Raw genomic sequence first — 17,200 nt, forward strand, 5'->3', positions numbered from 1 at the left:
CAAATAACCGCGCCAAAAGTATTTGACAGGAATTAGAGGCTTTTGTTGAAGCTGTATATCCCACAAATCCAGAAAAGTGGGGAAATACGGAACCAGATATGATACTAAGATGATTTACAAACTATAGCAACATAAAAGTTTCTGTTTCGTGTTGCCTTATTGTTAATTGTAATATTTATATACATATTCAGTGCACTCAGATTTAGGAAATCGGCCTGTATATTCTGCTTACTGTAGGGGAAAATGCAGCTCTGTAGTGAGATTACATTAGTTTTCTGTGCCATTTTATTTATATACATATATATATATATATATATATATATAAACTTGTGTGTTTACTTAAGGTATAAAATGTCTGTGGACTAAGGATTGTGTTGGCTAAGAAATTGTCTGTGCAGGGCTATCCCTGGTAGGTTTGACATTTACTATTACGCTGTATGCGTGTATACAGTACAACTGCTTTGTATTTCAGGATTACCACTTGTGATCCTGTGTTAAGGGTACCGTGGAATGAGTGAATTTGGATCGATCTACTCATAGCCTCAGCCAAGCTAGCACTTCTGTTGGGTTTGGGAGCCCTGCTTTGGATAAGCACTGGTTTTCTGTTGAGCCACTTATAGACCACTCGCTAACCATCTGATAGCCACTTTTGACTTTCAGGGAGAAGGGAAATCATTGTACTGCATTCTCTAGCTAGCTCTTTTCAACCAAATTTTTATTAAATTCTAAGAATGCCCATTGGTAGTAGGCAATTTTTTTGGAGTAGTCTTCAATATCTTGATAATCTGAAATGCGATTTTTAAAAAATAGTTCAAAAACATAAATAATCTTGAACAAATACTGAAATGTGACTTTTTTTTTTTTCCAACCAAATCTGCGTAACATATAAAGCTATTACATACTCTAAGGTTCAGAGTTCTATTTCCCAACAGTTACTGCTATGGGAAGAAAAAGAAGTGCTGGTGGGCATACGTGTTACCTTGTAAGATTATTTTTTGGACTAGCAAAGGCTTAGTAGGATTTACAGAAAGCTAATGCAAACCATAAATGTTGTGACTTTTTAGAAAGAGCAAATTAGTGTGTTTTTTTTTCTTGTCCCATTTTTAAAATGTAGGCTTCTTGCCTCTGGAAACTGATTGCCTGAAAAATTGAGAGGCCAGAGAGGTAGCTGGAATATAAAAAACAATAATAAAATGATAGGGAAAGCAATCTCATTTATTTCACTGGAAATGCTTTGTTCTGAATTTTTACAATGGCAATAGATTTAATACTGTTTTGCATCTCTCATCTGTAACAGCGTTTAATTTATCTAAAATTAGATTTCATCCATGCAGTCCTTCAGATGAATTATGCACTCAAAACGGGATGACTCGTGGTTCTTGGTGCCACTTTATGTCTGTAACCAAAACGGCTTGTTTTGTCTTTCTCATAGTGATCTCCCTGAAGTATTCAAAAGGAAGCAGACTTGTATCTTGTGTTGTTATAAACAGTGTGTTAAAATAGTGCTAAGAGAATGACCTTGATGTTGTTGTAGAAGAAATTTAGAGACTTGAAGTCTTAATCCCTTACACGTTCACAGTTAAAACGCTGGAGTTCAGGGAACTTTAAAATCAATGTAATATTTAGTTCTCAACTTCTGAGACCACATTCTTAATGAGGATGCATTACAGGTCACAGCTTCCTTCTAAAGTATTTTAATATGCATTTCTCTTTTGAATTTTTCCATTAATTGCCCATGCAGAAAGGGGTTGGATTCTTTTCAGTCTAAAAAAAAAAGAATGCTTTTGAGGGAGTCTAGCTGGAAAAAATGCATATCTTTTGAGAGAGTTGTACCTGTGAGAGTTAAAGGCAATAGCTAAGTTGGATGAGGAGAGCATTCCAGTGGCAGCAAGAAAATAAGGGATATCACTGACACCATCACCCAGCCCTCCTGCCAGATGTCAAGGCTTTTCTCCAAAACATTTGGTCACTGCATTTTCCTCAAAGGAAACCTGAAGAGAATTCAGCATAAGCATTATTAACGTTGCTCTGAAGAAACAGCTCTGATGCAAAATTAAAAAAAAAAGCAATCAAAATTAATTCTAGGTATGCAATTAAGAAATTCAAGCTCTTTAACAGGAGAAAATTAAAAGTCCTATTATACTCTGGCTTGACAGCAGTCGTATGAGACGATATCATGCTGTTTTCCTGCCTGTACAATGGTGAATTTGTATGTTTTATTTTCTGCTCTAGAAAGATGCAACTAGAATTTGTATGCATGTAAACAAAGCTACATCAAGAATAGTTTGTTTGAAAGCTGAAAGCTGGCTTCAGCACAAACTCTTAGGGACACAGCCTTGGATCTGTGAACTTTCGTTGTTTGTTGCTGAGCATGCGACTGTTACGGATGAAAAGTGACTGAAGGGAAGATCATTATTAATTATATCTATATGAGTCTTCCAGGGTAGTTGAAATGTCCTGAGCTGCTTGGTTTGGGATTTTTGGGGGTGTGTGGTTTTTTGTAATATTTGGCTTTTTAATTCACTTCTTTAGGGAAGATATTCTAAAATCTCATGTGTTTTCTGAAGATACTTTTTTGTCGGTGGGGAGAAACTTAGGCACTTGATTTTCCTCTCTAAATATCATAGAACACTTTTTCCAACCCCAATGATTATGCTTTATAAACCCTAGGTCAGCTTCATTTCTCTGTGGGATTTTGTCATTGTGTATCAGAGCTTTCCGAGTATGGTTGTTTCTCCTAGTTTTCCCTGAATTGGTACAAGATGTAACTTTTTTGTAGGAAGATGATTTTAAAAAGTGTAACACTTGCTTTACCAAGTGTTTCATATTCATCTATTTGCACATCTTTTATATATTTATACATGCTTTTAGAACTCATACTCTGTTAACGTTTACTGCAAATATATGAAATTGATCAAGGAAATTGCTCCCTTTTTGAGCAATTGATCAGTGAATCGCTCACTTTTAGTGTAGCTTTTTTCAATAGCAGGGATCAGTGAGATCAGACTGATTTTTGGTGTGCCATCAGACTGCATTACCCGTTCACGTTAGTTTTAATATTTTCACAAGCATGCAATGAAACCCATTAAACGTTATGCCAGGATGCTTATTATACCGTGCAAGTTGAAAGCGTTTACTAAGAAAATAAGAGGTCAGATAGGCCAGAACCCTTGGTCTGATTTCTTGAAAAACAGAATTGCCTTATCAGATCTACGCGTCTCGTTGTCTGTTAGCTTGGCTGACAGTTTGACAGTGACTTTGTCACAGAGGAGATGTTCAACAGGAAGTTTATTTCGTCAGCCGAAGGGAGCCAAGGGGAACTGGGCTTACCTCAACTCGATCCATTTGTCAGCATCAGGGAGTTCAGCTGATTTATCTCCCGTAAGTCTAACCACAACCTAGAAAGCAGCATTCCTAAAGGGGCTACTATTTATATGCTTGGAAAGACGTAATGTTTTGTTGTCATGAGCAAATCACGTACCACACAGAAGTCTCTGGAAAGCTAGAAAAATAATTTATTAATATACTTTTTCAGAAGTGCTCCTTAGAAACCCTAGGCTCCACAGTTTCTTCTCATTTAAGTGACAGGAGGAAAATACGGAAACGGCCACTTGAGTTGCTCATTTATTCAAAAACATGCAAGTATGACACCCATATTGGCAAGCAAGGATGTCACTGTATTTTCTTTGAAACACAGATTTATTGAACAAATTTGAGGTCTAGTTTTGATGCTCTAGTTTGTCATGGCAACAATTCTGGTGCAATTACAACTACAAAAATTTCACGAGAGACAAAACACTGCTGGCTACCACAGCTGTATTCCATTTTTCCCCTTTCCTCTCCTGTTCAGATACTTGGCCTGTGGGAAAGACTATTTGATGGGATACTTGGACCATAAGTGTCCTTCTGTCTAATATCTTACCTAATATGTAAGCTGGGGTAATGCTTACCTGTCTGAAATGATCCTATGTATCTGGTCAGTGCCTCTTGATTTCTTCCTATAGAAATATTTTTGCATTTCAGTGCATACGGCCCATTTGAGGATGAGAATGTCAGTGATGCGGGATCTGATTCAGTGTGAATAATCATATTCTGTTGGCGTTATGTCTGCTTAATACAACTCTTCTGAAACTAAAACAAAAGAAACAACCACATCTATATTCAATTCTGAGTCAGACTGGGAATTTGGGAAACTAAGAACTGTTTATCTGTCATATATGTATCTCTTTGCTTCTGTTTTTTAAAGTGTTCTTCAGAAGCAGGACTTGATCATTCACATTTTTTGAACTCTGGGGTACTGGAAGGAATGAGGAGTTGTGTCATGTGAAAAGAGTCCCTACAGCCAATTTTTCATTAGTGATTCTGTTGGCAAATTAATTATACTGACTGACTAATGTTGAAGTGTTTTTTACATCACTAACTTCTTATCTCAGTTCACTCTTCTATTTTGTCCAACTAAATGCTAGTCCATGACTGGTTTTGTTGAGCGTTACAGCATCAGACTGTTACACCAGATTTTGCTGTTGTCATGTTCCTGTTTTGTAACATCTACATGTAATTCACATTTTATTGCATATTGCATTTTCGATCTACTTCAGTCTCATATACATTTTCCCAAATGGCATGATTTTCTTAGACACGTGCATTTCATTAAACCAAATTCAAACACATTATGAGTATCTTGAGTCCTATGCAGCTGACTTGTTATAGCTAGAATAGGTCTACATTGAGTGCTTTTGGTGTGGCAAATGTCTGTTAATGTTATTTTTGTCGTCCTGCTTTCAGCAGTAACATGTAGTCTTCAGAAGGTAAGAACAGTGTAAGGTTATTGCTACTAATTTTAAATATAGAGGTTCATGGATGTCAAGAAAGAACGGGGCTATGGAAGCAAGCTGCCCGGAATAAACTAGGCTACTGCATTTCTCTATCTGGCATGTATCTGATAGCAAGTAAGCCACTTCAAAGTTACAGTTTACATGCATGCTTGTGCCTCACAGTAGGTGCAGCTTATTAACGAATTAAGATTGTGCCTCTTCGTAACCATGAAGCAGTAGCTGATGTGCTTTTAAGTTCACTGTGTGGCTTTCCCAAGGATGTTGATGTCTGAAGGTTTAGGGTATCCTTGTGTGACATTATTCATGTGCTGAATAAGGGCAAAATATGAAGCAACGACAGTGCAATTGCTTCTAATTGCTTTTTGGGCCTTCACAGGTAGGCTCAGAGGGGAAATGAAGAATTGCTTTCTGATTTAAGTTTCTGTGTTGAAAACTTACGTTCTGGTATGGTAATGCTAGAAATAATAAGAACAGGAGCTTGCAATGTGCAATATACGCTGAGATAGAGACGACCTGATAAAGGATTGCGGGTAAAATATGTATGTTGTGATAAGTAGTTTAGTCTCAGGTGGATGCTACCTCTCTATACAAAGACAACAATCAATTTCCGTAGCAGACCAATTATTATTTTAATGCAACTTTAGAAAAGCAAAATTTACTGACCATGTTTGAAAAAGAGACTGAAACTTTCCCTTCATACAGGTTCTAGCATAGTGTTTTCTAGGGATTTTTTCTTCTTTCTCAAGAAAGAGGTGGTCTGATTTGCCTACAGGAAAGCTGGGGAGGGACTCTGTAAGGGAGTATAGAGATAGGACAAGGGTGAATGGCTTTAAACTAAAAGAGGGTAGGTTTAGATTAAATATGAGGAAGAAACTCTACTATGTATGAGGGTGGTGAGGCACGGGAACAGGCTGCCCAGAGGAGCTGTGGATGCCCCATCCCTGGAAGTGCTCAAAGCCAGGCTGGATGGGGCTTTGGGCAACCAGGTCTGGTGGGGAGTTTCCCTGCCCATGGCAGGGGGGTGGAACCAGGTGGTCTTTAAGGTCCCTTCCAACCCAAACCACTCTGTGATTCTGAGAAAAAATGAGAAACAGCAGGAATTGTAATGATGGCTTTTAGCTACTGTCTGGCTATTATGTTCTATTAAATTGTTTTTTTTCAGGTAAATGATTTTTTTTTTTCATTTGAAAAATACAAGGAATCAAAAAGAAAGATTAATTTTGCACTGCAGTTTTCAAGTAGTAAACATTGCAGGTGGTAAAAAGTGTGCAAAAATGACCCATGATTAAAATTGGCCAGACCTACAGGCCATCTAAACAGCTTTATTTCGTCTTGCATCGTTCCATTCTGATTCCAGTACAGCTTTTAGCTGTACATGCAACATTTAAAAGCTGCTTTTATTTCTACCATTAGTTTTCACAGATGCAGGAAGGTTAATGCTGTGTCAGTAAAAAGAGAAATAGCATTTTCCATGCTCCAAGATTCTCAAGTATCCTGGCATGGGCCTTGGTCCAGTCCTGGAACTGTAGTAAATCTATAAGAAGAGCAGTAAACCATGCTTCTATATCTGTTTCTGAGATCGTTCCCTGGAAATGTCACACTTGCTTAACTTTGTTCTCACATAGGTTATATTTATCAGGGATCACAATGTTGTTAGACTGCGATGTTTGGTCTCCTATTTTCGTAAAAATTCTCCTTCTAGCACTGTGCCGTGTTTTTTTTTTTTTTCCATCTTAAGTCTGGCCATTTTCTTTCTTTCTTTCTTTTTTTTTTTTCCCCACCGTGTTGAGTAAATAAACTTGAAAATTAAATGCTAGAGAAACAAAACACAAAAAAGCAATTAAAGAGAATACTACGTTTACTTCCATATTTTGTGATTTTGTCTTGGCTTAGCAATGTTTATCAAAATAAAGCCAAGTTTGCCCTGCAGTTCACAAAAATATCCGGAAATCTCTGGAAAAAAAATTATTCATAGCAGTACAGACTACTGGCCATAGTAACAAACTTTACTTTGGGGGGCTTTACATATTGTGATGTTTTGTCAACACTGTTCATGATATGCTGTCTTTACGTATTGCCTTATGCATTATATACAGCTATGCACTCCTGTTGAATCCATTCAGAGGAGTTTTTACCCTGTGTAGGGGAGCTGTCCTTATCAATAACCTTCTGTTTAATTCAAATTACAGAAAATCCTTAAATCTTTTTTTTTTTTTTTTTTAAAAAGAAACCAAAGACATTTTTATTCAGGCATTGGCATGAATTTTGGAAGCACGTTAATCTGTGTTCTTCGTTCCTCCGTTACTTTTTTTTGGTGCCAAGTTGTTTATAGTTAGCACATGAGATCTTCAGAGGTACTCTGCACTGTCAGTCTTTCCTTTTTGTCAATTTGTCACTTTTTTCCCTTTTTTTTCTTTCCTTTTTTTTTTTTTTTTTTTTTTTGTCCATCTGACAAGAAAAGTCTTGATATGTTTTGGGTTCTTCTATAACCATGTTTTTGTGCTAATGGGCTAGATTTCCAGATACACTAAATGCAAGTGTAGCCCTCTGCTCATCAGAAAATGGTAGAAAAGTTGCATATATTTATATAACTCAACTTTGAGCTGTTAAGCTGAGGAAGTTTGGAAAATAAGCACCACCCTTGGTGCTTATCTCTAAATATGTTTTGAGAATATCTAATGAGTAAATCAAGAATGAAATTTGCAAGTCAAACCTGCATAACCTTTGAAGTGTGGTTTAATTCATTACAGAGATATGATTGCCAAGTAGAAAACCTTATCCTTCTTAATAAAATTAAAAGTAAATAAAATTGTTTTCAACACAAGCAGCAATAAATTAATTGCAGTTTATTTTACCACAGGGCCTGTACTATGGTTTATTTGCCAGATTGAACTTTGCATATGTTTTGACAAAAATAACCAGTTCTCCAGAATTTCTTCACAATTTCAAGACTCTAAATTTCAAGGCTCTAAACTTCAGCTCTTCACTGTTTTAAATTATTATATCACCGTGGCTATGAAACCTGCAAGCCTTTAGATATTCCAACTTAACTGGGCAACCTGAGCACTTACTGGCAAAGAAAATACAAAGTACAATTAATGTTAAAACATCTGGACCAAATCCTTTCCTCATTTTTGCTGTTCCTCACAGTAAAGCTTACTAATAAAGGTAAACAGCCTGTCCTAGGTTTCCAACTTTTATGGTTCATATCAGGTAAGCCAAAAGTGAGTGGCAATTCAAGACAAAAAGTCCTCTCCATCCCTTTTTTTTCAGGCCTTCAAAGAGAACCCTTCTTACTGTCTAAACACTGGCTGCACTATGAAGTTGAAATTGAAGTGGCAGCTGTGGGAGCCACTTGTCAGCCATGACCACCTTCCCCCTTGCTGGTATGACAATGGTGCAGCTATGGCAAGGTTTAGGCAAGCTTGCTAATCAATAAGGAAAATTTTCTTCTATGCAGAGTTAGTTTTCTATCAAGTCATCTCACTGCTCCTGCCTTGCAGCTGTTTGATTGCCAGATCCAGCAAAAGGAAGCATGTGGGTGCAAGTGGTGAAGAGAAGGGAGACTGTCCCAGAAGGCAGCAGCCCACCATCACATGGATTTGGTAGTCTAAGAAAAATGAATAATTTGATCACCTCTGTATTTCTTCTAGTCAGATTTGGTCTACAGATTTATTTTTTTTTGACTGCATATAGTTTTGCGTGTCTGAACATCTAATTCGGAAACATTTTATCTGATCCCCATGGAAGGAACGTGTACTTAACTTTTTAAAGTTAGTCGATGCAAGCAAAGCAAAGGAAACCTAGACATTCTTATAAAGTGTTTTTCATGATGGTCTTTACTCTGAAAACTTAAAACTTTTTTTTTTTTTTTTTTTTTTTGTAACTCTACTTTGCCATACATATGAATGGGCTTATTGCTAAATCTGAATACAGTGTGTAAAAATAGCTTCAGTACATAAAGAAAATAGTAGCACATTAAATATATAAAAAGAAATATAGCAATTCTCCTTGTATGTACACAATTTACGTAGGTCTACATATTTTTTCAATATGTTCTAATATACCTTATTTAAGACAGTGATCCAAAACTCTCAGTTTACCTGTTACATATGTTTAATATACCCTTGTCTGTGCTCCACGGTGCTTTCAGCCTCTCTGGAACTTAATGCCCTGTGGGTTTTTTTGTTTGTTTGTGGGTTTTGTAGTTTCCTTTGTTTTTTCCCACTGGCATATTTCTTTTCTGTCTGAACACACCTATGAATTGCCTTAATGTGACAGTTTTTCCTCTGTTTAAAACATCAATATTTTGGAACTAAGAATCTCAAATACTTTAGGTCTAACTGCTAGCTTTAAATGCTACCAGTGGTGAAAATGTTACGTTCATTTTAAAAAGAAGAGAAGGGAATTGTGTTGCACTTGAAAGAACTGTGAAAGACGACTGCTTTGGGGAAGATGCATTTTGAAAATTTCATTTTCAAAAATTTATTTTCATAGAATGATTTCAAAATATTTAAACTGTCATTACACTTTGATACAGTTCCAGTCATACTTGCAACATTTGGCTTTAAATTATCTGCTAGTGTTGTGGTTGCTGTTCTGATGAACTTACTTTTCAGTAGTACTGTCATTGGCTACCCATGACCAGAACTGATGTATATAAATGGAATAATGTCATTACAACCTTTAATGTTTTTGTTATAAAATCGTAGAGATATTCTTACAGCTAAGTGAGATCTATGTCATATATAAAATATGTGCTACTGTTAAGAATACACAGTCTTCACGATAGAATTGTGTTCCTTAAAATAGGCAAGAATCTGTTAGTTCACTTTATTCAGGTGTTGATTGTCTTAAGATATATGCCATCCTAAATTAAATTTTCATTTCCTGAAACAACCAAAATGAAGAAGTGCTATTGCATTTTCATGAAAGCAAAGCTTACTGCAATTCTTTGTAGGATCCATTTGAAGAGTCAGATTTATACATCTGAGATAAATGGAATTTTCACTCTTTATTTTTTTTTCCATCTTCTTCCCCTTTTAAAATTAAACTTCTTCCATTGAACAAGTCTTGAGACTCGTACACAGCTAACCTGTTTCAGAATAGCTACCCTCTCTGCTTACAGTAGGACTGAAGGCCACAGGGTTGCCTTACCGAGGGTACTTTATGTATGTGCTGTCTTGGTCTGTGTCTACAAAGCACAGGCAAGTAGGGATGGAGCTGTAGAGGAAAACAGTTGATAAGGACAGCTTGATGTGCATGTCATACGCAGTTAGGCAGTTTGGATTTCTATTTCAGACAAACTTGAGGTCACCCTTTGGATTGAATTCCAGGTATCTGCTGGAGCACATCAGGCATAGAGTGCTTGTTCTAGATGGGTTTCATCTTCAAAGCATCCACCTGATGGACCCCAGCATGGAAACTGAAGCAAGATAGGTTGGGACAATTGGGAGATCGTTTCCAAAATTGCCTTTATGTTCTGTACTAAAATATATCATAATTCTCTTGAAACAGTGAGCAGCGTCACCATTTTAAAGACTTGCTTAGCTTCAGTTCACTCTACTGAGAACTAGCAGGAAGCAGTAGGAGGTTTTTAGAAGCCTTAATTTTATCTAAACCAATAGGAACTGATGGCTGTTTGATAGAGGTGATTTTACGTAGTTTAACAGATTACAATTTTTAAAGGGAAATTATATTTTTAAGCAATTGTTTTATGTATGCTGCATGAATATATACATATATGAATACTAACTTTAAAAAAAGAGAAAAACAGTAATCTGTTTTTCTGTTTTTCAGCTGTACTGAACAGAGGTAGAGGAAAGGAAGGCAGTGTATGAGAGGGGAAGTAGAAGAAAGCAGTATCTACAGTCCATTCACTGCTTGTATTTCCAGAGTGCCACAGTATAGTCAGAGCATGGTGGTAAATCCGTCTCTTCCTCTGAAAGGAAGTATAATAAGACAGCAAGCTGGTGTTGATACTACCTACTTCCACATCCATTAGTAACACCACATGGAATCTGGGATGGGGATGTTTTAGGGCAAGAGGAAAAATAGCTTCTTCAAAAAATAAAACGAGCCCGTCTCATTCTCCATTTTCCTGTACTCTTGAGCAAAAACATTACAACGCTTTTGTATAATAATTAAAGCAGTGTGTTGCTACAAGGTACATTTAAATTGTGTGTTTTGAGAGTGCATTTTTGTGGACAAAGACAATGGATGTGGTGGGGTCCTAGCACTTGGTATCAGGGTCACTCTGATTCCTTGTGACTTTTTCTACCCTTTAATTATTGGCAATGCCATTTCAGTGAGATAAGTGTAAAAGTTTTGACATGCAAACCAAAATCATTTTGTGCTTGAATGATGCTTACTTTTCAAAATACCGAACAATTAATAATTTTATTACAACATAGCTAGTTGCAATTAGTTTCCTCACATTTTTGTTTGTTTTGTTTTTGTTTTTCTTGAGCATTAATGTCTTGTTCAAGAACATACAGGAAGTCTGTGTTAAAGAAATGGTTAAAATTCTGCAGTGTCTGGCTCGAAGCCCTATCCTCCACTAGACTCTGCTGCCATGAAGCATGTTTGTATTTTTTAATGTCTAACAAGAAAAATAACACTTTATGTTAAATTTTAAAAATGTTTAAAAGTGTCACTTTGATGTAACGTATTCCCACCTATTAAAATGTTCTACATTTTAACTAGACACTTTATTCCAGCAATCCATCAAAAACTGGAAGCGGATGGAACGGAAAAAGTAGAAGGATCCATGACGCAAAAACTGGAGAATGTACTGAACAGTAAGTTTTGTCCTTCCAGCAGCACCTATTTATGGACTTTGGGCTTTCTAACAAGCTTTAACTTATTCCTTGGAATATGGTAGAAAGTAGAAAACAGTACGGACTCTCTTGACACTTCCTGTGTGATGGCAACGATCTTAGTATGCTTCTTGAAGAAGTAGCAGCTTCTGTCATGACCATCAGCGGTGTTTGTGATAACAAAGAGAATAAGTATCAAAATAAAGGATGTCTGTAACATTAAGCTAATTTTGGTGATATCTCAATTTTGAGCATACAAAGAAAACAGGAGATGCGATGGAGATGTACAAGAACGAGCAAAGCTAAGTACCAGGATTGTAAGATGTTTTGAGGGCTAAAAATACAAATTGTTTGCAGTAACAAGGTTACTAACAGAATCTTTCTCACTTGATGTGTTATCACTTGAACTACTTAAAATGAGCATTATTTTTAGAAACTTTGAAAAACTCTTGGTACTTTCTTTTCTCTGTTTCTCTATTAGCTGTACGATTGCATTGAGAGAGGTGGCTTGAATTCAGTGCAGTTTGGTATGCGTTTCAGCAGATCAAAAAGTTACTTTTTTAATTCTGGGACTTCTGCCAAGATAATTTTACTTTGTTTCATTGTGATTTTTTTCACAGAGGAAGGGATGTTTCCCTTAGTGCTGTATCAATAAGCAGGAATGACATGCAGATAGCTGACTCAGTGCTGGAAAGTCTGAGTGTGTTTTATGAAATCAAGAAAGTGACATGGAAGTTCACTGTTTTTGTTCTCTTGCATGAAGAAAGCGGTGACTGTATGTGTGCTTTTGTATGGAGCACAAATAAAGCAGTTTTGTTTTTGTTTTTTTTTTCCTGCACAATTTTAGCTTTTTTTTTCTGTAGACATACATTCACGCTCAAAATAAAGATGTGGTTTGAACATAATTATTGCCCTATCTTCTTGACTGGAATGAAAAAAAAAGCCCTCATGTGCATGCAGACACATGCTATAAACAAGACAATGTGTGCGTGCAAAATATAGTGTGCAGTCTTGAATGGCTTGTGTGCCAAATATCTGATACATATAGGGTAGGAGAAAAAAACATTTGCTGGAATTGCCAATGCTATTCCAAGTGTTCTGTGTTTATGACATGTCACACACTTAGCACAGATCCTGCAGACAGCACTTTCCCTTTGACAAAATTATGTGACAGATTTTAACATGAAAAGCATAAGCCATCAAATTTTGAGGTTCATAATATTTTCTTCCATGCTTTAATACGAGACAAACCCAACTGTAGTATATAAGCATTTTTTCACTTGCTAAGTGGCAGCTGAAATCTGTATGCAGATAATGCAGACATTATTTTTCAAACTGGATCTGTAGAGGAACTTGTGCCAGCCACTTCAGAGTATATTAAGTTTGGCTCTGCTGTGAAAAGAATTGGCTGCTTTTCCTCCTGATACTTTGCAAGTCATGATGGGTGGGAGGCAGGGGGGTAGGAATACAAGGATTTAAAAAGAGTAAATAATATTATGCAAAGTAGTTTAGGATCAAAGGTTTGTTTCTTGTCTGACCATTCAAAAGTGTCCTTAGTTATTACTCTGCAAAGAATAGGCTTTCAAGTACTTCCGTAATCCGTGAGTTACAGGGTCTGCCTTCAAAAATGACTTCAAATCTTCATTTGGATTTCACATTTTATAGACAGTAGGTGCATATCTTGAGAGAGAATTGATGTGAGCTTGATGCAAACACCTGAGACAAACGGTGTTTACAACAGCAGATGAACATATTAAGAGAGTGCGAAAAATTATTGCATTGAAATATCATAGGATGGTAAAAGTAGAATCTGTTGTTATAGGTGGAATCGTAGTGTTCAGAGTTTTTAATAGATTAAGTTTAATTGTTAAATAAGCTATTAAATATATGTTTATAAAGGCATATTGCTGAAACAAATTTCACAAAAAAATGCTTCTTAAAGGAGGCCAATCAAATTCTATTTTGTAGTGTTTTTGTCAGGCTCTATGAAAGACAACTGTTGAGTAACTAGAGGTTTGGTTTTTTTTAGGTAAAAAAAATTTGCACACAGTAGATGAATCATCTACTTTTAACTATTTTTAATCATTGTCAGGCTATATAGGACCTGAATCTTTATTCATTAATTTTATTATTTAGGTTTAGATTATTCATTACTAATCAAGAGAGAGATTAATAACAGGATTTGGGGAGGCAAGAGAAAGGAAGAAATTTTACAATGGTTTTTAAGTCTAAAAAGAAAAACCTGTTCTGAACAAAGTATTGAATGTGATCAAGGCACTTCAATCATTTGACATGTTTAATTTTCTAAGCAAAACAGAAAATGTATCCATAGAAAAATGTAAAATAATTTACTTAATTTGAGGACTTCACAGTGAATTATAAAAAGATGTAGTTTTAAACTAAAACCTATCTTTGTGCAATTCCTGCAGTTGCCAATTACCTTTTAAAAACACTTGCATTGAATTAAAAAAAATGCTGTGTGAATATAACTTCCCAAATATAGTATGTTCCTTCTTGGCTGTTAACAGAATGGACCAGAAATATATGAATTCAAACAAAACAAACTAATTTACTCAAAGAATTTACAACACTGGCATTTATTATAACCTCAAGAGGAAAGAAAATCAAACTTTATCAGTGATCTGTATTTAAATGTCCAGCTAGCTGCTTTCATTGTGTATTTCTCCTTAATGGATTAAAGTATTTTACGCTAAATAGTATGTAGTACAAATAGCTATCCTGACAAAACATTTTTTTACATCAGGGCTTCAAAAATTCAGCAAAGTTTAAACATTATTTAGATATAACAATTATTTTACAAAGACTACTTTTAACATGAGCAGGCCACCCACAGTGTTGACTAGAGAAAATGGCATGCAAGCCACCCAGCGAGACTGATGTAATTTTTTTCATCTTTGCTTAAAGTATAGTCACTAGACCAGATAATGTAGAAACTCCTACACGCAACGATCAAAAAGGCTAAAACAGTTCCACTATTTTGACTCTTTTTTTTTTTTTTTTTTTTGGTTAATTAAAAATAAGTCACGAGTTGAAAAATGCAAATATTCACGTGAAAATATAAATGGAATTCTGTTATTCTCTCAGGAAAATATGAAGAAACTTTAGCACAAAATAGAATGCTATTTTTACTCTGAATAGGAAGGATTCTAAGGATTTATGTATTCACAGTTAATGGAGAAATGTAATTGCTTGAAATTGTTAACCAAGGCTTGATCCTGTATGCAAAGAAGCCAGAGTTTTAATGCAATATGAAGACAATTTATATTTGTTCTGTTACAATGACCAGCTAGTTAGATTTTCAGTCATGCCACTGTCTATGATTTACTCATCAGTAGTTTTAAAAGTGACTCATTTAAATACCAGACATTATTATTCATATTTAAGACAGAATTTGGCAATGTTAGAAAAGTTGTTTCACTGATAGCTCTTGAAGCTGTGACCTTAATTAACATAATGAAATTATACTTTTCTAAAAGAGAAAACCTTCTATGACTTTCTCTATATCCTGAGATGCATAATTTAGTTGTAAAATGTAGATTTGGAGCCAAAGCAAACTATAAAATATCTGCAGCGAAGTTAAGCATTTGAAATAGGAAATAGTGATTGTTTTAATTGCACAGGGGTCTTACCACATTAAAATGCTGAGTGGTTCACTTTGAAATAGTATTTCATCAGTTGTAAAATGTTAAAACTGTTGAACAAAAACTGAATAAAAACTTAGCAATAATTACTCATTTGCTCTAACAAATTTGGATGACCATGCCATTCATTAAAATGAGGAAAATTTGTATTCAGTTTGAACTGATTACTTACTCTACTTTTTCTTATTTATCCTTTTTAAAATAGGAGCCAGTAACACAGCAGATACCTTATTCCAAGAGGTGCTGGGCCGTAAAGATAAAGCAGATTCAACAAGAAATGCACTTAATGTTCTTCAACGTTTTAAATTTCTTTTCAACCTTCCTTTGAATATTGAAAGAAATATCCAGAAGGTATAATTCTTTAAAAATACTTTTCTTTTTGCTGAAATTACTCAGTTCCATTTTCTTCAGAAATAAAAATGTTTATTGTTGTTTTGTTGTTGTTGTTTTTAAGGGTGATTATGATGTGGTTATTAATGACTACGAAAAAGCCAAGTCACTCTTTGGAAAGACAGAGGTTCAAGTATTCAAAAAATGTAAGATGTATTCTATTATTAGCTTCTATTTATTTTTTTTCCTGTTGTGTTTTTTTTTTTTTTAACTTAAAGGCTAAAAAACATACAGTATTTTAAAGAGGTTTATGTGGATTTTAATCCATAAAAATTACAGATTTGTAGAAACAATTACTGTAAGCAATATGTGTGGCAAGATTTTTAAGAAAGGTATATTCTTCAAAATGTGAAATCACAGCGCGTTTCATTTATTTATTAAGACCAGGTATTAATGGACATTTTTAAAAAACAGTTATGGTAACTAAAAATATGGCTTTGGCTATTTCTGGATGGTATATTATTGGAAAGATTTCAGAGTCCAATCTTTTTTGTCGCACTGTTGTGTATGAAATTTTCAGGTGCTTGTTATAAAATGAATAACTGATTTCCATAATAAGTTCAGAAGTGATTGATGTCCTAGAAAAATAATGTGATTTTAAGTTCATAGTACTGCTGAAGACACACACTGGATTTATTTCCTCTCCCCACTCGTAGATTATGCTGAAGTTGAAACCAGAATTGAAGCTTTAAGAGAACTTCTGTTAGATAAACTCCTTGAAACTCCATCAACATTGCATGATCAGAAACGTTATATAAGGTAATCATTTGATTACTGTCTTTTTCAAACATATGGTGTTAGATTTGTATTTTAAACTGTTTCCTGAATAGGAGAGTGACTATTTTTATGGTAGTTTATATACTGATTGGAAAACTGCAAGTGGCAGCTTTGTGAATATATAAATAATAGCATTACATTGGTACTTGATTATTTATTGAGTGGTTTGAATATCATTTTTAAAAGTCTTTGTTACGTTTAAAGTTGTTGCTTCCTCTAAACCATGATATTGCAAGTTACATCTGAAATGATCATTTACAGATTGCTCATGAACTTGTCATTTATTTCGGCTTGACTTGGTGTTGAAATGGAATCATCTTGATTCAGATAGTAGAAAGGTTTTAATCCAGACTTTTGTTTAAATTTGGTTTTGGCTATTTTACTATTCATTCTAAATAATAATTTCCTTTACATTTAATGAACATATACCAGATTCCCGGTTTTCATTGGAATTCCTCTGTTTTCTGTCATTACTGAGGCTTATGTCAAAGCCTGTTGAAGGAATACTAACATGAGTTGGTTGGACCTTCTTATACCATAGACCTGAGCCTGCTTTTTATATTCTTTGGAGCCAGACTTGAGAGTGCTCTGAAACGTATGACAGCTTTACTTTGAAGGCTTTTGAGTCTCAGATGTTAGTAGGACTCCTAGTGTTTCTTAATGTACTTAGTGCTTTTTTCAGTTATCTTTAAAGATGTAGACCAAATGGTCTGTGTGG

General features: G+C 35.1%; 1 protein-coding gene across 3 annotated transcripts in view; it reads left to right on the forward strand.

Moving 5' to 3' along the window:
- EXOC2 (exocyst complex component 2) overlaps positions 1-17,200 on the forward strand; it is a 153,811-nt gene that overhangs the window by 56,332 nt on the left and 80,279 nt on the right. For all 3 annotated transcript variants that reach the window (XM_084509813.1, XM_084509814.1, XM_084509815.1), the window contains exons 7-10: positions 11,555-11,635; positions 15,521-15,666; positions 15,770-15,851; positions 16,362-16,464. In XM_084509813.1, coding sequence (XP_084365939.1) covers positions 11,555-11,635; positions 15,521-15,666; positions 15,770-15,851; positions 16,362-16,464 — 412 coding nt within the window. The remainder of the gene's footprint in view (positions 1-11,554; positions 11,636-15,520; positions 15,667-15,769; positions 15,852-16,361; positions 16,465-17,200) is intronic.

This window comes from Aythya ferina, assembly GCF_964211825.1.
Source record: "Aythya ferina genome assembly, chromosome: 2".
Lineage (NCBI taxonomy): Eukaryota > Metazoa > Chordata > Aves > Anseriformes > Anatidae > Aythya > Aythya ferina.